At 33.8% G+C, this 26,167-nt stretch overlaps 1 protein-coding gene and 1 long non-coding RNA gene across 3 annotated transcripts in view; both read left to right on the top strand.

The window, feature by feature from the left end:
• Positions 1–23,072, top strand: part of LOC145725714 (uncharacterized) — a 61,954-nt gene extending 38,882 nt beyond the window's left edge. The window contains exons 2-6 of one of the 2 annotated variants that reach the window (XM_081974574.1): positions 14,272–14,377; positions 17,963–18,057; positions 18,424–18,558; positions 18,887–19,039; positions 19,095–23,072. In XM_081974574.1, the coding sequence (XP_081830700.1) occupies positions 14,272–14,377; positions 17,963–18,057; positions 18,424–18,558; positions 18,887–19,039; positions 19,095–19,552 (947 nt within the window). In that variant the 3' untranslated portion in view covers positions 19,553–23,072. The remainder of the gene's footprint in view (positions 1–14,271; positions 14,378–17,962; positions 18,058–18,423; positions 18,559–18,886; positions 19,040–19,094) is intronic. The other variant, XM_081974575.1, reaches the window with a different exon arrangement.
• The window catches only part of LOC145725166 (uncharacterized), a 245,324-nt gene that overhangs the window by 167,036 nt on the left and 52,121 nt on the right, over positions 1–26,167 (top strand). The gene's annotated exons all lie outside the window — the stretch shown is intronic.

Here is a 26,167-nt window from a genome sequence, read left to right on the forward strand (position 1 = left end):
AATTTGTGACCACAAATCCCAAATCTCGCGATATCTGAAGCAGCCGATAACCTAGTGGCTTAATTGCGGTACCATACTGATTACTGTTACCTAATACCTGCCAACAAAAAAAATCAGAAATAGTGCATGAAATTATGCGGCTTCTATCACGGGTTAACTGAGAAATGAATCGCGTCCGTCTAGTTTCAATAATGCGAATTCTTGAGTAAAAAAATAACACTTTTGGGACCTTACGACACGCTAAAACAAAGAACTGGATGTTTGCCAATCTTCAAATTTGTTCAACCGGTTGCTTAATGCCAATTAGATGATAATAGGTGCAGTTGTGTTGGTTCAATCGTTTAACGTCCGGTAGTAGTAAAAGTTTTCCTTGTTACTGCTTTCTTACATTGTCATAAATGTGGATGGAAGTAATTTGTTTCAATTACTATTGTCAACTTAAATCATGAAGAATATTTAGAAATAAGCAAGCCAATCATCCTGCCAAGCAATGATTTAGGTGTAGCAAAGATTTGATGAAATTAACGTTCAATAATGCTAGTAATTGTAGCTTTTTGTTCGGTTAATTAACTGAAATCATTCGTAATCAGCAGACTAATTGTTACAACCGTTCATTCATACGCACTTTTGATGATATTCATAAAGTTTAACTGTTGTGTATTAAGGCAGATCGTATCAGTATAGATTACGTGACTCGTGGAATGTTGATATAGTTACAAATTGACAGGACCACAATCAATAATATTATTCTAATGCAGAGGTCGATGAGTTCAATAAATTTCTCACTATACAATCTAGAAATTTTAGATGATCTAGATAGTGATATTACGTAAAAACATTAGTGTTCAGTGAGGCAACCAAATTATGCTAATTCTATTAACTGCACATTTTGTATGCACAGAAAATGCATTAGTAGGCAAGGATATTCGAAAAACTGCAATTAACGATTGTACCAGAAAGGAAATTAGTGACATGCAAGGTGAGTTTTGCGAAATTTCATTCAAAACGTATTTAGAGGCTAATAGAACCCAAGATCCTGGTATACCTTATGGTTTTTCTTTTGTCTTTTTGTTTTATTTTATTTTTTCAATTTACATGTAACATATGTGACATTGAGAACAGAATTGAGGCTACTAGACTTCTTGGAAATCTCAGTTAATAAATTAACAATAATAATCTGAGTTTTGCAAGTTAAATTGAATTCAAATGGATGATATACTTACGCAATAGGCGTATACAGCACAAGTAGTGCGTAAAAAGCGATTTCTTGAAGACCGTCAAGCGAATAAAATTATACTGCACATTTTCTATTATGGTAAACTTTAATTTAAATATTTTACGTAAGTGTTAACTGTTTGCGATCATTGTCTGGGTTGATTACACATATTCAAATTCACCTGTTGCTTTGCAAATCGTAAACAACCTTGCCTACACATCAGGATTTTTAGTGTAAGGTCAGGCAGCAAAGAAAGTAAAGCTTTTTTGAAAGGATTTGCGGTCGTTGAGTTGTCTGTAAAACTGCTACGATCTGGAAGAGGAAAAAAAACGTAAAATTAATTCAACTGTGGCAATTTGGTATGATTAATGGACCTAAACGTGCATAAAGACTCAAGATCGTTTTTCATTTTACTAGGTAAAATTAATTAAATAAACATTGGTTAGGTTTTGACGGTCGCACGTTGCTGGCGGCTCCGGCTTTAATATGCTACACTTTGTAGAATTTCATTTGCTTTCGATCTTTCATGCTTGACGGCTTCAAGTAAGAGAGTATGGTTGAAAGGGCAAGTTTGAAGAATTGATCAATAAATCAATAATTTTTTTAAATATGGCATTTGGTATTGCCTTAACTTTGATAGTAATAAATTGTCTAGTCTTGGCAGTTCTGATTTTTTTCAGTTTTATTTATTTCAATAGCAGGATGTTTAGTTGAAACTATCCCCTTTGATTCAATTTTCTGCAATTATCTACTGACTGTATTTTCTTTCCAATGATCAATATTAAATTATTAAGGTAAAAACATATTCTCTAGACTGTTTAAAAGTTATGGTTTCAACTTATAAAGTTAAATGCTTAGAACTAAGTACTATAAGGGTAAAAGAATGGAAGGGCACATCCGTAGATATATGAGATCAACAGAACCAGAGTGATACGAGCCACCATCGAAAAATATAAAAACATAAAATTCTCAGGTCAAGACTGTCCAGTGTAAAGCAAATAATTACAAATATAAACAAACACGGTATAGTTGTATCGGACCCTCAGCAAATTTAACAATGCAACACCAACAAATCATTGAAGAATTCTACATGGAGTTGTATTTATCTGGGATGCCTCATGCGAAAGCTGACAGTCATCGGGTAATAGTAACAAATCTGGGATAAGAAAGCCTTCCAGAAATATCCCTGGAAGAAATAAGAACAACTGAAGAACGGTAAATGCCCGGAAGAAGACAATGTTACAGTGGAAATATTGAAATATGGAGGACGTAAGATAGAGAAAACCCCACAGACTGCTCAACAAATGTCTACAGGATGGTAGAATACCGAATCCTTGGTATAATGCACAAGCTGTGCTTCTGTTCAATAAGGGGGATAATACAAATTTACTAAACTACCGGCCTGTCAACTTACGGTTACAACTCTATACATTTTTATTTTAAATACTTACCATCCGTCTTTCAAGAAAACTAGATTTCTATCAACCAGTAGAGCAAGCCGGGTTTCAAAGCAAAAACTGACCATCTACAAACATTTCAAACCCTAATAGAAAAAAACAGTAGAGAATATTCCCATATGCCTTGCATTTATTGATTTCCAAGAGGCATTTGATTCTATAGGAACAAGACCCTTATTAAATGCCCTCAACAACACCAGATTAGATTCTGAGTATAGTGCTCTTATAAAAATATATATGAGCATGCAACAATCTAAGTTAAAGAGATATGAAAACAGACAACATCAAACTAAATAGAATAGTGCGTCAAGGGGATACCATATCGGCCGCTAAAGATATTCACTTTGATTCTGGAAGACGTCTTCAAAAAACTTTAGGAAAACAACATCAGCCAAATAACCACCACGACAACGCCTACAGGATAATACATTTTTCGTGAAATTTCCCATAACCAAAGTGGCTGCCTTATGTCCTTGATAGCCTCACTGATTCCTTCTTTGAAATCTTGAATCGACGCTGGGTTCTTCGAGAGATAACAATTGGCCATTGAGATGTTGTTATTTGACACCTTGCGACTTCTTCCTTTAGGGCCACGTGAAAGATAAGGTCTACTCCAACAGCTCAGCGTCGATTCAAGACCTCAAACATGGAATTCGTGAAGCTATCGAGGACATAGAGCAGCTACTTTGCGATTTGGTTTTGAAAAATGTCATGAAAATGATATTATCCTGTAGGCGTGGTCGTGTTGGTCATTTGGCTGATGTTTTCCATTATTAACTACATACCTTCCTCTTTATAATGAAATAAGCATCCGATAATTTATCTCAAAAAATGGCATTTTTCTTTGAATATCAAAATAACACCTCTTATTGGAAAACCCATTATAAAACTGACATTGAACATAATCAAGACCAAAATAATGAACTTCGACAATACTCATATCAACATAGACGATCAGATAGTTAAAAATGTCAATAAATACGTTTATCTAGGTCATATAATCAAACTAGAAAAAGGAAATCATACAGCGGAAATAACTAAACTGATTGAGACTCACGTGGCTTGCTTTCGGTAAACTTAAACACATATTGAAGAACACTGACATCCCAATGTACCTGAAACGAGAGATCTATGATAAAAGCATTCTGTCAGGGACAACGTACGGATTGGAGACAATAACACTAACTAGGCAAATTGTGCTGATCGTTTGAGGATCACTAAGAGAGCTATGTTGAGGATTTTTCTTAGGGATAGAGTGAGAAATCAACAATTTAGAAGAAGGACCAGAGTTGCAGACGTAATATGGCGGAGTTAAAGTGGAGCTGGGTAGGGCACGTTGCACGCCAAAAGAGTGATAAATGGACTATCAGAGTTGTACTTTGGCGACCCAGAGAAGCAACGATAAGTAGAGTAGGCCACAAAGGCCCTGGATAGATGATATCAAGGAAGTAGGTCGAAGCTGGTTCCGGATAGCACAAGACCAACAGAAGTGAAAGAGACACGGAGAAGTCCATGTCCACAAACGGATGGAAGAAGGCTGAAGAAGACGAAGACTATAACGGAAATGGCGAAAACCGTGGGTTAATATCTGTCACCGTTTGACAGATATAGAGAGGATGCTTCTCTGAATTCGTACTTTTCTTCAAAACTGTCTAGCGTCTTCCAGGTTCATTATTTTTTATTTCTGAAAATACATTTCTATAACAACTTTTTGCGTAGAATCCAGTAGTGTAAATAGTTTTTTGTCCTTAGGCTTGAATAAACGATGAAAATGTGAAAATGAAAAATATGTTCAGTTTCGGGAAATGTCCGCAAGAGAACGTACTACAAATGCACATCTACGAAATCTACGTTTACTAGTAAGAACTTTAACTATTTTTTTTTATTTGCTGTTTCCTGGCTATTTAAACTCGGGGAAGCCATTTTGACCCTCTCTTGACCAGCGAATCTAGCTGCAGATAAAGAAACGCAGAAAGGTTTAATTTTAGTATTAGCAATAAGAAATTTTGGATTTTAAGTAAATTCCATTATACTAAAATTAAATTAATTTTTTTTAACTCTTTCGGTCATAAGCATTGATTCTAGTCTTAGTACTAATAATTTACAAACAAGGCTTAAGTCTCATTGTGTGAAGATTTATTGGGTGGTTGAGTATAGTCGCTTTGGCGGATTTTAGTGCTTTAATTTGCAACTGGCGTCAAGTTGAAATCTTACAGGACTGTTTAAATTCGTGCAGATAATAGCCTCTTGAGCAATTGATGACCGGGGAGAGACCCCTCCTTTACGACCATCTAAAGCTAAAGTTGTTGCTTCATTTGAGGTAGAGCCAAGAGTCTTATTCATTTCTGTGCTTTCTGAAGAGTCTTAGGAAAGGGATTATCTGAGCTCGCATTAGAGTTTCATACTCCTAGAATAAGGCTGAAACAACTATAAGTTCTATACTCCTACAAGGGGGCTGTAACAGTCGATAAGGCTCTATAGTCCTTTGAGGTGGGGTTCACCACTAAACACTAGATTCCTGAGTTTATTGCCCGACCGAGAGACAGGAGCTGATCCGATTCACCTCTATACTCTATAGACACATCTGTGACAGTTATCAGGCAAGATTTGTTGGCCTCTTAACCACTGCTAACACCAGTCACTCCCTTACCTTCTTTTAAAAATTGATTAGCATTGAATTGACTTTGACTATTCTTGACTTACCTAGACTAGTAATTGTTTACTTTAGTAATCAATAATTGTGGCCAATCAAGCCTAATATATGCTGAATTTTACCTTGCTGTTTAAAGCCTTGCTTAAGTTAATTTAACTTTAATTCTAACTCACTTTAATTTCATAGCTGCATTATCAACAGTAATAATTAGGTTTCTTTATGGGTGATAACCTTTTTTAGTTATACTTTGGGTCAGAAAACTATTATTAATATCTAAAGGTTTGTGACTTTAGTTCCTGCTTTTAAAAGTTGGTGGCGCTTTAAACCTTTGAGCTTGACGAGTGTTTGCACGCGTTTCTAAGAAAAGCTAATTTTGACTGTTAATTTGATTTTACTATTTTCTTTTAAAATATAATCTCATGTTCTCATCAACTTTTACGCGTAGCACCAAATTCGAAACTCTTCGTCGTAGAGGATTGAGTTTGGCATCATTGAAAAGAGCAGTTTTTTTTCTAGCAAATTCTCTATAAATGATTGTTTAAAGTTGTTTTCTTTTTGACAGGTGGCGCTTTTTTTTAAGACCTACTATTTTGCTGCCTAACTCAAAAAAATCAAATGTAACCCATACCGATAATTAACGTCAAAATAAAGTTATTTCATTAATTGTAAGTAGTATGTTAGTTAAACGAATGTTTAAACTGGGCAAACAATCCTCTGATTTCTACTATAATAAAAATGATAAAACCTTCACCTTCTGACGTAAATTTGCAATTTAAGTGGCAATTTTGAACTATATTAAAAGTAATAAATATAGAACCTCGACTGAAACAACAAAATCGAGTAGGTACTGCAATTACATTGTTCCACTTAATTAAATCAATATCGCGTTCGTTAATTATTTGTAGTTATATTTTACGGAATTATTTTTCCAAAGTGGTGGAAAGGTGACAGTTCAATAACAACACTTTTCTGTTTCACCCCTTTGTGTAATGTTCGTTCATTAAACCCAAGGATAGTTTTGTATAGGAAGTTTGCGGTGAAGCATTTCACGATATAACAGTATTTACCAACATTCTCCATCTGTTCTTTAAAAAGCTTTAATGGTTAACCATTTTACTAACTAATCGCCTTAAGACAATAATTCGAAGAACAACGTGTCTGCGACGGGAAAACACTTCCTTCATTCTTGGTTATGTAATGATTAGATCGAACTGATGAAGCTGGGTTGAATTTAATCGCCGAGATTTATCTGGCAGTTAACTAATTCCTACGTGGTAAAGACAATAGAAATTGGATGAGTGATTAATTGTTCGATCTCTCTTTTAGAGGAAAAATGTTTTTTGTTCTCAGGTTTAGAGAAAGGAGCAACTTTTCCCCGATACAATTGATAGTACAAACTGAAAATGTAATAATTAAAGCTTCATTAAGTAGTTTACTTGTTTTCACGTCGTGATTCAATGTCACTTTCAATGAACACGATTTAGCAGCATCTGAATTACAATCCCTTTAAAAACCGGAAGAGATTACCACAATATGAATGTCATATCTGAAGGGTGTTAGCTAAATCAATGTTATGCCAACTGAATATTACATAATCATTAGTCCTTTTAAATATGCAGAAACAATCGGCTTTATATTATGTTCTGGTTAATTATGCGGCTAACTTGAAGCATAATATTATATCAAAATATGAAATTTATTAGGTAATCAAAGAAGACGCATTTCCTAGGTTGTAAATTAGTTGGTATAGCCGAAAGAAAGTCGGTTGCATATTGGGATGTAGGATAATTAGAGGTAACCCCAAATATTGGATTTGCATGCAGGAATATTGACAAAAAATGTGATTGTGTAAGTTACTTGATAGTCACAACGATGATTGATGACAATGTAATACTTAATTTAGATGTTGGGTATGTTACTAATTTTAGAGTAGTATCGAACCAAATCAACGCTTGACAGAACAACAGTATAATAACTCTAGTAGGGCACAAAAATTAATATTTTCCGGATTTTTACTGGTTGTACCATGCTAATTATATCAATCTTTATGTTTTGTTAACAAACAGATTTGCAAACTACTAAACGGAACGTAACGAATGACATTTATAATATGATTTTTTCCAGCTAATTGATCATTTAGTATTTTTTTATTTTGTAGTCGATATTATAATTATTAATGTTTTCAGAATTGCTGATTTATCACCAACAGCCATATATTATTTCAGAAAAGAAATTATACAAGTTTATCGGGGTTTGTAAAACTTAGTTAGTCATAACATGGTTTAACTGCACTATATCTAGTTAATTAAATTGTATTATTTTATGTATTGTACATTAATGAAGTAAATAAATTAACTCTTCAATTTCTCATTATTTTCAGATCAATTATAATTAGCTTTTAGCCAAAAAGTTTGTTTTCTGTAGTTCTATAAAAATATCTTTTAGTAAATCTACTTTTTTGCGTTTTATGATTGATTTTTTAATACACCAGAGTATTATAATATAATAATATATTATATATTTATTATACTATTTTATATACTATAAATATCAATATAAAGAAATCATAAATGTTATTAAGTTTGAGTTAACAATAACAAAAAATATTCAAATTAAAAACCGCTTCTATTTACAAAATAGTGCGGTTTTTGTAAATAGAACACCTTGTATATTCATGCATACTTTGTGCTCTTTTCAAAAACATGTAACACATATGGACTGTTTTTGAAATAACTTCTACTTTTTTAATTTTTAATTATAGTATAGTATAGGAAGCTTATCGGTCGGTATTTTTGGAGATGTCGAATCATCTTTCTTGTAGATCAGAACAACTACAACATTCTTCCAATTTTTGGGTATATGTTCTTCTGTTAGGCACTCATTGAATAGTTTTTCTAGTTCCTGTATCGTCTTGATGTCACTTACGTTATGCATTTTAGTCAGAATGTTGTCTTCTCCTGCTGCCTTGCCATTTTTCATCTGGGATAGCCCTATCATCAATTCTTCCATATCTACGTCGTATATTTAGAGTTAACATTTACTATTCGAATTTTGTCGCCTCTTGTCAATGTGTTTATTATTTTGGATTCGAACGTCTGACAAATAAAATCTGAAAAAACAAAACAAAAAACAAATCTGTTGTCTGTCTTCTACTATGTTTTTTTTTCGCATCTTTTATTTTTGTTATCTCTTTGTTAGGTGTGTTATGTTTTTAAAATATATTTAGTCCCTCGTTCTGTTCTAATAGAGATTGCACTTGTTTCGTTTGATGTTTATCCTGTTTCGCCATTTTTCTTGCTGTTTTGTTGGTTTCTCTGTATTCTATAGTGTCTCTTTTGTCCTCGGTTATCAGTTTTCTTCTTTTCTCTAGGAAGTATTTTTTCTGTTTTCTCTGGGGGGCCATGACCATATGTATAGTAGCAATATAACCAGAGGAAAAAAAAAAAACAAAAGAAGGCAAATAATATGCTTAAACAATGTTCGAAAAATGCTATATTTAAGAAAAAACAAAGTGCAAAATTTCAGAAAGTTTCTGTGATATTGATGTAAAATTTTTGAGTAAAACCATATTTTAATTATAATTATTTCTATTTAACACTAATTAATAATTTGTCCACATAATTACATGTATAAGATGCTAGATAATATTTTAAGCCTTCTAAACGTTCATGTGCAATACAGAGAATTATGTACTAAAAAACTAAATTGCCTATTAAGTTTTAGTATTTTTTTGTGTTTTGTAATATTGTCTAAATTGAAAATAAATGTTCGATTCTGGTTAATTATGCTTGATTTATGAGCATGCAGCTGTTCATTTTGACAATGAAAAAGCAATAAACACCCTGTATGCTGAGATGTAAGTTAGCATTATTGCTTAAATATTGTTTTATGGTTGCATTGCTGACATTTGATGGCCTACTAAATTAAGATTGAAAGAAGGAATCAAATTTTTGTCTTTGTTTTCATCTATCTTATTCAAATATGCAAATACGGGGTGTTTTATTAAAAAAAAAAACATCCTCAGACTATAGATCAAAAACTATGGTGGAATAAAACGACTAACCATGTCATGGATTCTATGGCAAATATTGAATAGGTAACGATTTGTTTTTACTTTTTGGAAGGGTGTGACAATATTAACTGCCTCCTTTTAGCTTATATTTATAATAAAATCGATGTTTTTTCTTAGCAAGCTAGATGAAAAAAGTTATGAAGATAACAAAAAACATCTATACACAGCGTCAAGAAAATCAAACCAAAACAATAATGAGTGAAAAGGAAACATTAAGATTAAATGAATTTTATTTATGAAAATAAAAGTTAGCCCAGAAGAAAAAACAGGATGATTCGTACGACTTTTAACCAGTTAATTCGTTTTGTTCAAATTAATTTATTAGACGCATAACATTAGCTTTTATAAAGTTCCTATATCCTATTTAAACCGACTAGGAAAGTAGAAGAAATACTTCACGTTTTTTTTTTTTTAAACATTACTCTTTTTGTGTCATGTCAAAAATTGTTTAACACTTAGAGAAAGCAATTAATGAAAAAACTACAGTCGAAAAGTAGGAATCACCAATAGTTTCAGTCTTTCAGGTCAAATAATCTTATCCCGTTTTGTCCAACTCTCCTCTATTAGATCTGAAAATTTGTATTCAGTTTCACTTGCTCATTGCCTCATCATTTTTCTTTAGATAGTATTCTAATTTATGGTCACAATCCTTATAAGACAATTTAATTAAACGCCTAACCAAAGTGGTGTAGTTTTTACAGCGTATACTAGTTACTTAGTGCAATTTATTTATAGCGCAGCATTTTTTGCATAGCTGAAAATTTCCTGGTTTAAATAAATTAACAAACTAATCATTCACCTTAAACTGTCTGGTTCTTTAACATGTTCTGGTTAGGCAACCATCGGCCAAATCAATCGCTTTTAACTTCACCAAGCAAACTAAAGCGCGTGACAGTCAACGTGAATCAACCTTTAATAACAAAGAATCACAAAGCGTGGAATCTGAACTAGATTTCATATTTGCTGCAATGCATCGATAATTATTATTGTATTCACGTTTTTAGTTTTTTCTTGCATATCCATTGTTAGTTTAGTACAGCCAATTTTCCTATGAAACTTAACCCAACATGATCGTAAAACTAGAGATGGAAAATTATCAGAAATTTATTTTTAGAAAAAATGCCAAAGGAATTTAAAAAATTTTAGTGGTATTTAAGAGAATGATGAAGAAAAGACTAATAAATGCACATCAAAAGCAATAATTGTGGAATTTGGACTATTTGGAAATTATAAAAAGTCAAGTCGTAGATGTGTTTCCTGGAGGAATCACGCTGTAAGTAAACTTTGCAGCCAAATTTCACAGTTCTGACATAATTTTTATACTTTTATTACGTGTCACGTGACCACTGTCATCACTGTCTAAACCAGTTTACCAGTCACCTAAAACAATAAAATTTGAAATTGCGTATATGAGGAACTATACTGAAAGTTGTGTTTAAAGCTCCATGGAGCCAAATTTAATAGCTGGGACGTCAAGGAAAACTTCATAGGTTGCTTGCGTCATGTGACAGATGTCATAACTGTCAAAGTCCACTCACCAGTGACCTGAAAGTACAAAAGGCCACAGAGATGTGTTCCTTTAAGGGATTGTACTGAAGTTGTGTTTACAGCTCCATGTTGCCAAACTTGTCAATTCTGACGTTAGCCAACTGTCAGATTTCATATATGCCAAACAAGCGATAGAACTATTGATTGACCGAATGATATTTTTATTTTTTTTTTGGTGTTTACCGAATGATGCGGCATTAATGGGGCTGTTCTTAGATTTGGGAACGCCATTTGTACTTTCTAACTCATAGAGTTGAGTACAGATCTCACCCAGATGTGGCACAACAACTATCATTTCTGGCATCCAGTTGACTATACTGGAATGAAGGTTTTGTTTTTCGGCGAAACCGGTCAGAGGATTGGGAATGATAAACAAAAAACAAAACCCCACCATTTTTAACCAAATTTGAGGATAATTTCTCGGATAATTTTCATGTTTTGATTTTATTAAAAAACATTGTATTTATTCACAAGTGACCAAAAGAAGCGTAAAAAAATAACGATGAAATTGTGAAAGAAAATTCTCGATTATCGTTCTCCGTCAACTCTTCGTGGAGAAAAATACCTTGAGCCTCTCTACATAAACCCATAAGAAGATCATGTTGAGACAATTTTAATAAGTCACTTAAATAGTATGCTTGAAACAATGGCAAGTTTCAACACAATAGACACTTCAAAACCGAGCTGGGGCTTCAACTTAAGAATGCCAATGATAATAACCCTTTATTTGTATGTAAGAATGTCCGCCTTTGAATGCTCGTGTAGGTGCAAATTCAATCACCGCGATTACCTAATGTATTTTGTGTTAAATTGGTAATTTTCATATTAATGGTTGTTCACTGTATATAGTTAAATTTAATCAGGAACCATAACGCACGGAGTTATTTGTTACCTCCCTGTCATTTGAGTTGATTATAGTTCTCCATATTTAATTTGATTCCTTATTTGCACTAAAGTGGTCATTTATTATTGACACTGTAAAAGTGTAATTTAGATGCGTGAAGAAATCATAAATATGTGTCAATTAGGGTCAGATTTACTCTTTATTATTTTAGTAATTTCACATTTTTAATTAAAATACTTGTCTAGTGAGTAGCTCCAGGTAGTCGCCATTACATTTTTATTAAAACAGGGGTTTTCAATAAAAAGTAGCCACCCTGAATATCTTCTAAAATAATTTCTCTGTTAAAAAATGCTAAGACACGTCAACAAAGATTGCAAGGGGGACATCTTTTGACGTAGGATTTGAATTTCTGCCGTCAGCCCCTTTGCCGCCATAGCCACCCCCACTAAGTTTTCAAATGCCACCATACCCTGTGTGGCACATCGTTGGAAAGGGTATTTCATAAGGAATTAATTGCACTATTTTATTTGTACATTTGCTTTGAATTGAGACCAAAAAAAATAAAAAAAATGTTTTGTTATTTTGGTTAAACTGCTGATAACACTACCGAATACCTGTTTTCCATTCCATGTTTTTGTCCATGTCACGAGCTGCCGCGCGGTTTCAATGCAATCCATCCAGATAAATTAATTAGTCATCAGTATGTCTTAAAGTTGATGCAAAAATTCATGGAAACTGGTTCAGTGACAAACAAAAAACATCAACCTGAAAGACAAATTATTAATGAACCAATTGAAGTTGTTGTTTTGGGACACGTTGCAATGGATAATAATCATCATCTTTAAATCAAATTTCCCATGCATCGGGTGTTTCGACAAGCAGTGTATGGAGAATTAAAAAAAAACACAATTTTCATCCATACAAGGTAAAATTGGTTCAGGAATTAAACGAAGATGACTATGATAGAAGACTACAATTTTGTGAAATTATGTCTACTAATCTGACAAACAACGTGAACTTGTTGTACAATATTTGCTTCAGTGATGAGTGTATGTTTTTTTTTGAATGGAGAAGTGAACAGGCATAACTGTAGGTATTGGTCAGACACGAATGTACATTGGTTTAGGGAAACCCATACCCAATATCCAGAAAAACTTAATGTTTGGGCAGGTATTTTAGGAGACCACATCGTTGGTCCGTTTTTTATTGACGGTAATTTGAATGGCGCTACTTATCTTGACACCACTGTTGAGAGACCACTGATCCGACCATAACAGAGCTACTAGAAAATGATGAAAATTTATTTGAAAATCAACTAATTTTCCAACAAGACGGTGCACCTCCACACTATTCACTTCTGTTCCTATTCACCCGTTCGAGAATATCTGAACAATCTATTTCCTGGAAGATGGATTGGCAGACGTAGTCCCATGGAATGGCCTGCGAGATCACCCGACCTCACTCCGTTGGACTTTTTTCTATGGGGGCATTTAAAATCTATTATAGTCTATGCAACACAGCCGGCCAATATTGCAGACCTTAGGCAGAGAATAATACATGAATGCCGACAACTGACACCGCAAGTCCTCACAAATGTTCGCGAACTCTTCCAAAGTCGCTTGTATTATTGTATGGAAGTTAACGGAGGTTATTTTCAGCCATTAATTAAATGATAACCGCTATTTGCTAATATTTCTGCAGTTAACAAAAAATAAACACGAAACGTATTTTTTTTTCTTCTCAATTCAAAGCAAATGTACAAATAAAATAGTGCAATTAATTCCTTATGAAATACAACGATCTTTCCAACGATGTGCCACACAGGGTATGGTGGCATTTGAAAACTTAGTGGGGGTGGCTATGGCGCAAAGGGGCTGATGGCAAAAATTCAAATCCTACGTAAAAAGATGTCTCCCTTGCAATCTTTGTTGACGTGTCTTAGCATTTTTTAACAGAGAAATTATTTTGGAAGATATTCAGGGTGGCTACTTTTCATTGAAAGACCCTGTATATTATTTCAACTATACGGTTTCTGCGACTCTTTACGTTAAGTATTTACAGCGAAATAAAATAAAATAGGTTTAGTTTACTGCATCACTACTAAATGAAATACAAAATTTCTACAAAAAATTTCTGTTCAAGAACTGAATTAAAGAGTAAACTTTAGAACAATTCAATTTTCCTACTCAGAAGGAACTACTACCTTACCAAAAATCCTACTTTTTTACGTTTGTATCCCAGATACATACTACTACTATTTAGGTTAGGTTAGGGTTTTTTGTTTGGTTAGGTTGTATTTTGTGAGACTTTTATTTAATTTAAAAAAGGAGAAACAACGTAGTCAAAACACTAGTTTATAATTTTCACGCCAATTTTTTTGGCAACAATTGGCAATCCGTAGAGTTGTAACGTTCGTGTAACTATAATTGCTAATTTGCATGGTTTGTTTGTGTTTTAGTGAAGTATTTTGGTTGGTTTCAGAAGATGCCAAACCGGAAACAGCAGGAGATGATTCAGATATGTATATGGAACCTTTGGAAGAGGACCATCAACCGGCTTCCAGTAATTATCAAGCAGCAGGAGAATGGTAATAACTATCTTCTTTCTACTTAGTGACTTAGTTTTTTATGATCAAGATTTCAGGTATAGTTGGGTCCACACAAGTCCCTTGTTTTTCTCTTTATTTTGATATTACAGAGGGTTACTAATACTTTTACTGTATACTGTAAACTTACTAAGTACAGCACATAGTAGGTCATGACGTAGGCAGAATCAAATAAGGCTAAAATACATGGGGTGTCCCATTTAAATTAATGGAAATTCAGTACAACTCTCTATACAGAAACAGTACCGCATATAGTAGGTTATAGGCGTTGACAAGCAGAGTCGAAAAATCTAAAATACACAGATTGGCCATGCGTAAGAACTACACTTGCAGTGCATTTTACTGTGGAAAGCAAGAACACACTTTGACTGTAGATATCTCATAACCTTATTGAATTTATAGGCTATCAAATCGCAAAATTGCAAATTTTTGCCAAGCCAAGTTATCTAGCAATTTATGACAATGTTGCCAATCCTGGTAAAATTTATAAAACGACGTATAGTGTCACAACCCTTTTATAAGGGAACCATGTCATGAAAAGTGGATGACAATATAAAAATCGTGTATTTTGAAGTTCATCACCAAACAGTTTGACTAAAGGCAATTTGCCACCGTAATATTCATTGTTGCAAAATGTTAATTATTTCAATACTAAGCAGAAGCTATTGAATACAATTTGCTGTCACCACAAAACATCAAAGTAGCAATAAAATATATAAGCACTGCAATAAAAGTAAAAGAGAAATTTAATTAATTTGTTAGATTGGCTTGGTTGAAGTTATAAAGTTTTTTAAAGATACGATTTTTTACGTAAAATGTAAAAGAAGAAGATATAAAGCCTAACTTAAATGTATACTATTTTTGTTTAAAGAACTCCAATAAACAAATGTCTATCCAAACTGTTCTTCAACTTAGCTAGCTCTTCATCTTCTTCTATTAGTAATTTAATTAAAGTACCCGTAAATGATTTCTTTTTTTATAAGCTTAAGTAATTATTACCAACTCACATTTTATTAAGTAAAGCAATTCAGTTTTGATATGGACACTTTTAACAAAAATAAAAATTGTCAGAATAAAATTACAATTAATTTCCGGGTGTCATTTTGCAATAGAAATCAATCAAACTGCATTAAAGAGAAGATATTAATGCCATGACAAGCATTTTAAACACTCGTTAGTAGCTTCTGGAATTTTAAAATTATTAACAATCTTTAGGCTTATAGAATGATAGACAGCCAATTATTATTATAAATTGGCTATCAGTTAATAATCTGCCCATAGATCTAGTCAGCAAAATTAAGTAAGTATATTACGTAAAGCCAAATCTTAATTGCTATTTATCTTGTTTACACAGCACACGCCGGTTTTTGTTGTCAAGAAAGTAAAACTTTTTTATCGTTTTACTTCAGTAAGTTCCAATATTACTTTATGTAAGTCAAAAAGTTCGGTTTGCTAGTCGATAAGAGGAAAACAGCAAAAAAATTAGAAAGGGTGGTTTAATCACTTTAAAATGTGTAGACAATTTGTCACTAAAATGTTAATAATCACAAACTGTTCTTCTGTTTTTTGAAATAGTTATTTTTCTTAAGTGCGGAAAGTGATACTTTCCCGCACGCTGACTGAAGTTCAATCAAGTCAATGCACATTAAAAATGAATGAAAATTTGTTATTAGGGGTTTTAGATGGAACGAAATTAAAAAACACAATTTTCCTATGATTATCAAAACACCAGTCACGCATAACCTTAGAGCTATATAATTACCCGTTACAACTATTTTTCAAAGTTAGTACAATTATTTTTCAAAGTTATTTTAGCACGATATTTTAATGTAGTGTTGACGGTTAACAATGATAGTATCTAACATCAATGACGTTTGTAACCAGTGTAATTTTAATTGCCTGCAGGAAAACACCATCAAATGGTATGAATGTGATGTTTGGGAGAAGTTCCAAATATTAGTTTTTTATTTTTTAATATCTCAAATAAATTGAATTTTTTATTTTTTGATTGAGTCAATGAAAGAATATTTCAGCAGTTTTAAGATTAAAATTCACGTATATGATATAGCATGAAATTGCAATTCTGCGCGATAGTCAAGCAGACATAAAATAGCCAATATTCTGACTAAAACAGGTGCCAGAACTTCACAGAGCCAGAACTCTTCTATAGCTTGGGGAAATACACTTACAACTACTTTACAAAAATACAAGCTCGTATTGTAGAAGATCGAACAGTTAAGCTCTGGGAGCAGCTCACCTGTTTAACCCACTCTAATCAACTTCTTGGAGGTTAGAAACGCAGAACGAGAAACACATATCAAGAAACAAATATCTGAGGCGATATTGTTTGAATTTTTTGGCGTATTGCTGCTTTCAATTTTTCAATGGTTCGGGGATGGTGTTAAAAAACCTTGACTTTCAGGTAGCCCCAAAAAAAAAGTCGCATGGGGCAAGATTGGGTAAACGCGCAGGCCACCCAATACTTCCACGTAACGAGATTACGTGTCCTGGAAACATTTTCCTTAAAACGTTCCTTGTTTTTCTTGCCGTATATGCTGTAGCTCTATCCTGTTGAAAATGGCAAAGCTCGAGATACCAACCAAATACTCTAAGCTCTACCTCTTTTTTCCAGTATTTCGGACACAGTTTGCAAAATGTGGGAGATCATTTTGCCGAACCTGTTACAAAACGGAAGCCAGAGTGTTAGGAAAGTGCTGTCATCAGAGAAAGAGAAAGCAAATAATATGAGTACCACAAGAATCAGTCCCTTGGTACCTTACTTTTCTTGACATTATCAATGGTCTACCACTATGGCATTACTTCAGTGTATACACTCGATGTAATAATTTGATAAATCGAAAAAAATTTAAATTTGCTCATTTGTGTAACTTGGGTCAGTTAATATAAATTTATTTTCAGGATTCAAGGTAAAAACTTGTAAAAGACCACCAAAAGAGCATATAAACAGTACATTTTTTTAAATTGTAAAAACCTGTACTACTGCTTAAACAGTTTTAGCTCCAAACACATAGTTATAAGAAACTGATAGACATGCCAATGGCACTCACACCTCTTGTGTAACATTGTTTCTTAAGTAGCCTCGTAAAGAAGTCTAGCGGAGATAAATCTGACGATCGTACCGGATACTGCTTTCATCAACTCGAATGTGCAAGTATGAAGGTGAAAAAAATTCTATTCATGTACATATTTACATATGAAATGCGGATAATTGCAATACACGAGATCAATTTTTTAGAGTTGTTTAGATACTAGAAAGAGCAGCAAATATTTTGTTGTAGAAGATGACAAAAGAAACTTTACTAACTCTATTCACATTATTGGTGCAATGACTTGGTGATGGAACACCTGATGGTATTGTCAGAAAAATGTAATAATAGTTAAATATTGCAAAAAATAGAGTACTATGTAACTTAACATAACAAAAACTGTAAAGTTCCATTGTTTTAGACATTCCAGTGATATATCTTTCTTTGTATTGTAAAAACTGTACTTTTTAGACAATCTTATTTGTCGCCAAATGCTCAACCAATATTATTACTATTTCAGGTTTCCGTCATTTGCTCGATCATACGAACCATACGACCATCCTCCATCTGGACATTCGAGGCCAGCATTTTACAATACTTACCACCAACAAGAAGGTATTCCACCATTTGAGTGACATTAAATTTCAAATTTATTGCTTATAATGAGTCACATCATCGTTACTAACCTATTACCCAACACACTTAATTAATCTTCGGTTTTTCAGGGTGCTGAATAACAGAACTATTATGTGGATTTCTGTAAGAGTTTGAATACAGGAAACGTAACCTTGTCTCTGCAATATTTTTCTAGTTCACGAAACACCGAAATTGCTAAATCATCGTACACTAATTTCAAGTACCAGACTTTTTCGTAATTTTAACCATGTCTCACTTTTACGTTTGAAAAATTCAACCAAGCATTGCTCTGTCTCTTGAAGCACATCGGCGCCCTTCAATTTGCTTTTTGCGTTAATTTTTCAGGTGCCTACAGCCAAAGAAGTGAACCACCTTTCCAGCAAGACTTGTCCTTCAATCAGGTGAAAACTCATCCGTACAAAAAGGAACAGCAAACTGCTCAAGCTCAACAGAAACCCAAAGATGATGCTTCTATTCTTGGTAATTTCAAGAGTGATCTAATAATAGTGTCGGCTCGGGGTGGTTATTGAGAAAAAGGCTACCATCCATTAATAAAAATTGTATGATAGTTTGTTTAACCAATAAGTTTTAGACGATATTCAGTTATTTGGATTTCACGTGATTTGCTCCCAAACTGTCTGATGCTTAAACCAAAAAATTACCCCTGATGGGTCCTAACCTAACCACTCTACAACATCAACTAAACCACTAAAACTTATAGGAACAATTAATATATTTCTATGAGCGTGCCTGGGCCGCCACTATTCACTAACAAATCAATACGATTACATATTTGGTTTTACTGCAGGAGATGGAAACTTCGGCATAATTCCAGGAGGTACTTTCTATCCAGAAAAAGACAGTTTCGACAGTGATAATGGTGGTTTTGAGGACTTCTCCTCTTACTTCCACAACGGCCATGGACGTCCCTCTTATTACTTTGGAGGAAATCCAAAACCAGGTACCCCAATAATTTTACTTGCAACCAAACAGTAGTTAATCTAGGAAAATTTCAGTTAAGAAACAACAACAGTTTGAAAACTTCAGAGATTTTGCTGACATCAACAATCCTCCAGAACGTCAATACTCCCAATATGTGGTGGTATACACCAATAAAAATGGTACCAGAACTACAATTCCAGAAGACACAGTAGAGCATCTGGGTGGTAGTTCACCTGACGATGAAGCTGAAGCTAAACCAGTACAAATTGACATCAAGAGACCTAAAAACATTCTAGAAAGTTTAGCCCTGCTAGACCAAAATCCCAAATCTGACGAAGGTGAAGTAATATACCTTACAAGAACCATGGTACTACCTGCCTATAACCAAGGTGACTTCATTGAAATCCCACCAGAAAAAAAACTATCCAAATCAAAGAGGAAGTTGGCTAAACTACAACCTGTGAAAAAGCACGAGGCTCTTTTACACCAGAAGGCTAAAGACATGAAAGAGCCTTTGTTAGCTTTAAGTTGATTCAACTTTGATTGCTAAATTAGGCCAAAAATATCTCTGCCAGGTCTGCGACCTTTTTACACATCTCCAAATAGTGTTATTAGTAAAGTTAGCCGGTTACAAATCTGTTAATTTTGCCGTTATTACAGATTTGCTAATCGACTCCATTTTCACAAGAATTCCTTTGATGACGTGTGTTTGTGATAGACGACAATCACAAAATTAGAAGCCAGTACAGTTTGTATATTTTTTATTATACACATTGAATGGGAAAGTCTTTTGGTCTTCTAGAAATATAAGATTCAAGAATAAGCAATTTAATAGTAGGTTAGGTAAGTAGTAGTTTTATTTTTGTTGTTTTTTTTTTGTAATATTCTCACCTACTTAAATCATTTTTATTATTTAACTTTGTCTATGTTTTTATTGTTTTTCTGTAGGTGATACTTAATTTATGGCGATTTTTTCAGCTTTGTTAAAATAATCATAAGCATATTTGAAATAGTTTGAATTGCATGGTGATTTTGATCTACAACAGGGTATCTCTTTTTCTGAGGTGAAAGTAGCAACTGTAAAAAACATTGTATTTTTCTGTTCTGTCTCTTTTGTAGTTTTTACTGCTGCCTTTAGTGTAAATTCTTCTTCTTACATTAAGACTGTTTTCCAGGTTTTTCTACGGAGCTTTGCTTAGATATTTTCCAAAAGCTTTTGGTAATCTATTGGTCTAGAAGTGACTTTTGCTGTTTTACTTTTCCTGTAATTGTTTTTAGTCCAATTAGTCTACTTGACTCTTTCCATTGTGGTTCTTTGGCCTAACTTTCAAATACTCTACCATCTTCAATAATACTTTGCTCTTCGTGCCTAATCCTTTACCTCTGTTCCGTTCTCGTTTTTAAGACTTGGTTTTTGATCTTTTCAGGTATTTTTTTCGATTAGGAACCACTGTTGTTCCATCTATTTGTTTTCTCACCATATTTTTTCAGCATATCTTCTATACCTATTTTTCTATATCCTTCTTATATTTTTTATTATTTATAGTGTTATTGTACTGACTTTCTCTATGATCTAATTGATTTTCGTTTTATCTGTTCTTTCGTCTTCTATTTGGCAAATGCTTTTAGCTTCTGTTGTCTATATTTGCTACATTTGTGTGCGCTTTTCTCCAAAGAGACTTTTGACGTCTGTTATATAGAGGGTGTGCTAGGAAAAAATATACAACTGCACCCACAGAGGGTAGCCTTATTTATTTAAGGAAACACTCGAAAAGTAGAATTAAAGCCTTAGCCTAACTCTACGTTGAATTTGGATTTCAACGGTTTCCATTTTAGTAGCTCAATATTCTGTTATTTTGATAATGTTGATTCAATATATGAATTTTGTACTATTTTTACTTACGATTATAACACGTTTCTATTAGAAATGTTTCAAATTATCAAGTTATTCGCGATTTTTTCGAAAAATGCACCAAAATTTTAAAAAAGGATTAGGGATACTATGTAAATTGATTGATTGATTGTAACGGCCGCCATTTTGTCACTGACCTTGAAATTAGGGCATTTTTGACACATGACATGGTACCCTTAAAAATGACTTTTTGACAAATGACAAATCATTAACCTAAACTACACAATTAAAATAATTAAAGGCAATTTTTAAAATTCAAAAATTTTTCACAAAAATTCATGGGTACAAAAAATCAAAAAATCAAAAATGTAATATTTAATTAATAAAAGTTACGTCTCTTTGAGGGGCAGACATGGTTAATATCTCACATTGTTAACTCAAACTGTTTTCGAGATATTCAAAAACATTTATCCGAAAAAAGGTAATCAAGTTATAGGGACGCTCTCTAGCGGCCAAACGGGGCAACTTACCAATGCCCGGTTAACGTCACGTGATAGCTCCATTCATTAGCTACCTACGATCATGAGAAGTATCTGTACGGAATGTTTCAAATAATCAAGTTATTCGCAATTTTCTGGAAAAATGCACCAAAATTTTGTTTGAATTAAGTTTTTTCTTGGCCTACCGACCGCCGCCATATTGGATTTAGACGTGTCAAAGTGGCCATTTTAACTAATCCTGGTATGAAAAACACGAATCCGCTGTCCGTTTTGGTATAATTGCCGCCATTTTGTCACTCACCTTAAAGATAGGGTATTTTTGACAGTTTTAAAGATATGGTACTAGTAAAATTTTGGCCAAATTTTCAGTAAATAAAATTATGTGTATTAACTTACTTTCAAATTTGTGATAAAGCTTTAAAAATATACTATAATCTCTTTTTCTTCTATCCAACTCTCAAATAATGTTCATAAAACTTCTAATTTTCAGTAGGTAGGTACTTGGAAAATCGAAATTTTTAGGACCGCTTTTGGTTCAGCTTTAAATTGCGCAATTTGGTTCCAATTTATGCTTTTTCTTATCTCTTATAGCATAGACTACTTATAGTTTCCAACATCCCAATCAAAGAACAGCTATTTAACAAGAAGGGACAGCCGGCATAATTCCTGATGATGTTTTTGGTTTACCTCGGTTTGCCTTTGGTAGGAAACATGTTGCCGGTTGTCTCTTATCTTATTTCAGTTTGAAATAAAAATGCATCCAATTTTCAAGAGTCAAATATAAACTAATTTCTTATGATCATTGTTTACTCCTTTTGAGTCAAAGTGTTTTAAGTTTGCCTTTTAATCATTGGAAGATATCAATCTTTATTAACTTTAAACTGATGTTTTATTTTTATAAATGTTAAACAACCGTGTGAGTGCTTTATTTGAAAAGTGTCCTTCAATGATTGGCTCTCCCTGTATATTAAAAGTTCAAAGATTAATAACCTTCTTTTGCAATAGTTGCACCACTTGCTTCAACAATTCCGATCTATAATATTAAAATAAAGCCATAAATTAAGTTTATCCCTATGGTTACAGACATAAATATGACTGATTACTTAGTACGTTAAAAGATTATTTAAAAGTACTTATAAAATGTTTTTATAGCGATGGAAAAGTTCAAAGAACACTACCGGTTTTCTGATACAGTTAAATTTGCATCGAATGATTCATTTGTATTCAGATGAATAAAATAACTATATCTGTTTCAGAAAACGACCCTATTACTAAGATAATCAATGTGGAATTTATAGTTACGTATCATTATATTGTGTTAGATTTAAGACTTTAAAGAACGAATATAACGCCGGCATTGATAATGAAATAAGGTGTATTTGTGTCAAAGACAAACACCCATGCACCAACGCATGTAGTAAACGTATGTATGTAGGTACTGGTGGCATAGACCTTATCTGCTTTAGTCCATGATCTGGTTATGGCACTTTTTGCTGTTTGTTTCACTTTCTTTACAACCTGCATAAATAAATATTTTTTCTAAGTTGCGTGTATTTAAATAACATTATTTGCATAAATCCTACACGTCTGGCATACACTCCCAAACGTGGCAGGTAGGTTGATATAGGTACTTACATGTAGCTTTGTTGAACCTGTGTAACATTATTATTCTAGTAGTTAAATAAATTTATTTTTTTGTAGTTATTGTTGTTTTTTTTTGTACTTATACCCAATGAATAAAAAAATATAGCAGGAAGGAGCAATAGCAATCAAAGAGGGGAACAAAAATCGTTCAGTATGGCGGCCGTAAACTGACAGAAAATCAGTGACGATAATCAATCTGCTGTTGCCCACTATTCACAAATCCACTCGTCAATAATAATTCAACTAATTTAAGTTTCCAAAAATTAACCTTTAACGGACCGAAAAGCAAAACAAATAAAAACAACAAATCTTTGCGGTTTTAAGCTAACTTCTCATACCACCAAATATAAACAAAACTGTTTTACGACTAACTTCGGAAGTTTTATTCAATTGCGCAGTAGGCGAATGTGGGGGACAAAGATGGCGACTTCCGTCTCGGTCGCTTAATGCACAAACGGGGTATTTGCTTCTCTTGCTCGAAGCTTATACCTGTCCAGACATCTAGATTACTTGGTGAACAGAACTAATGTTGAAAATTTTGTTGTATCTTACTTACACAAATAATTTTCAGGACAACAAATAAATTAATTAATATCTATTAGCAATCACATAATACCCTGAAGAAATTACCCACATACCTTACCATTTTACATAGTAGATGGATCTAATAAATTTCCCATGTTACAAATATAGTTAATGCATTACCTAACATGATAAACCGACTAATTATTTAACAAGAAAAGCAAGTAAATAAAGTTAACGATTTCTCCATAAAACCATTGTTGACCCTGCTATACGCAAGGAAAACAGTTGCAGTGTATAATTATCAGTTACTTTTTATTGTATCATTAGTATATAGGATTTCAGAGCAAATTTAATAACAGGATGTATAAATTTACGCAAGGTCTTATTTTCTTAACAATTTAGCAATAAATAGATCTTGGTTATGTTATGGTATTCACAAACTTTTTTTCGGTAAGAGTAGAGAGTCATTGCAGTTTTTGCCATCTTGACGGTATTCTCAAAAATTAAGCATCTAAACATTTTATCAAACACTGCTTTTACTTATTTTGTTATCGATTGGAATCATCTGCAGTAAAGTTGCCTTCCTTGTGTATAGAGGGTAGCATCAGTGTGTTTCATAGTTTCAACACTAAATTATATTTATCCGATTGTTTTAGTATAGAAAGTCAATGTTGCCAGGTCTACCGTTAAAACAGTATATCTATCGTTTTTGTAGTTCTAAAACCACGTGATGTCTGTCACTATTGTCAGAATTGTCAAAATTTTACTAGAATTTGCAAGAATTACATTGTAACACAGTTTTCGAAACAAGACGATTTTCTGAGATTTAACAGTTATTTTGACAACTGTAACTGTCAATAACGTCAAAACTGTCAAAAGTTGCAAAAATCAGGGTTTAGAAACGTGTTCTTGCAGTATTTGATATAAAACGTGTTTCTGAGAATTATGACCGTTCTTTTGACAATTATCACGTGACCGTCTAACTAAATAGTGTTCTACAATCACGTGACCTGTCACAAACATCAAAACTGTCAAACCATGCTCTAAAAGAGCTTATTCCCAAGCGCTACAGGTCTGAACACTGAAATTAACCTCTTCTGATGCCTGGAGTCAGGTAGATTGTAGAATGTAGCTGTGGGGCTAATGCACTGCGGCCTTGAGGCCTATTGTGCGCCCCGTTACTAGGATCTTGGCTGAAGCTAGTGTCATCACAGTTCCTCATCAATCAGCTTCAACGCCTTAACAAAAGGCCAGCAGCTGAGTCCGTTTTAGAAAATAAATCTCTTCATCATTGATCGATGATGCTGCTACCAAACAAGTTGGCTCGTATTTTTGGGACTGCATCATATTCACAAAGCAGGTGTTCAGGAGTCTTTTCCTCATTCCCACAAAATCTGCCGTCTTCGTGTTTTCCTAGGCTTTGGCCTATCTGCTTCCAGGTGGCCTCTCAAGCAACTGTGAAAGCTGTGAGTGAGCGTAGGTTTCTTCTGCTTAATTTTACAAATTCTTTACTCCTTGTAACCACCGAGAAGTTTATTCGAGTACGCCAATCCAGTGAGTTGCTCCCAGAGCTTGGCTCTTCCGTATTCCTCCTTCAATTTGATATCGTGTTTACAGGTGGGATCTCCTAAGCCACAGAAGGGTTCTGGCCCTGTAAAAGAACTCCCGGCCCGTTTTTTAGCGAGAATGTTGACTTTCTCATTCCACTGTGTCCTGGAACCTAGAGCAAGGTGACTTTAGTCTGGACAGTTAGCCTGGAAATTTCTATACCATTTTAGAGTTGACTATGGTTGAGCTCAGTGCTGATGTGGCTGCTTTTCCGCCTGAAAGATACTGGGATATTTTCCCATTGGCTCCGAGTATTTGGTTCTTGGCCCAAGAAGTCCTGTTCCTGTTCCCTTGTGTGTCTTTTAGACCCAACCGGGCAGTATAGGTAAATAACAAATTTATTAGTCCACTTTCTCTTGTTGCCTAACTTAGTAAAAAACGTACTTCCAAAGTTTAATTTCCTGATAGTTTAGTCCGTCAGATGTGGAATGCTTTTCTATAGAGATGTCCAAGCTCTCCTGCTTACCAGCATTCCCCTAATAAATTATATGCATAGGCATGCAAAGTAGTCTTTGTACTTTGCTAAGGGTACGCCTAGCAGTACCTTCTGGTTTTATTGTACCAAGCAGTCGGCCCATATGTAATAATGGGTCTAACCATGGTGGTACCCATACATCCATCTCAGAGTGCTTGGGTTACAACCCCAGGTCTTTCCTGCCAGGTTTCTACATACCAAGGCCTTTGTGGCTTTACTGATGACAGTGTCCTGAATGTGCCTGTTCCAAAGAAGTTTGTGATCTAGTGTTATTCCTAGAAATCTAACTTTTTGCTTGAACTTCATGAGTTCTCCAGATATCTGAATCGTTTTCAGATTTTCCAGCTTCCTTGTGAATGTACAACAACAAGTGGTTTTGGCTGGATTTATAGATATTTATATCTTTCAGCGATTTTGATTCCTGCTTGTATCAGTTCACATAATTGCCCTTGGCTACTATGACGATGTCTATGCAGTGTAGGCCAGTGTTTGTTAACTCCACATCAGAGGTGAACATACCTCGCCTTGAGGAGTGCCATGAGT

This window comes from Ips typographus, linkage group LG2, assembly GCF_016097725.1.
Source record: "Ips typographus isolate SLU linkage group LG2, UJ_Ityp_2.0, whole genome shotgun sequence".
In the NCBI taxonomy this organism is placed as follows: Eukaryota; Metazoa; Arthropoda; class Insecta; order Coleoptera; family Curculionidae; genus Ips; species Ips typographus.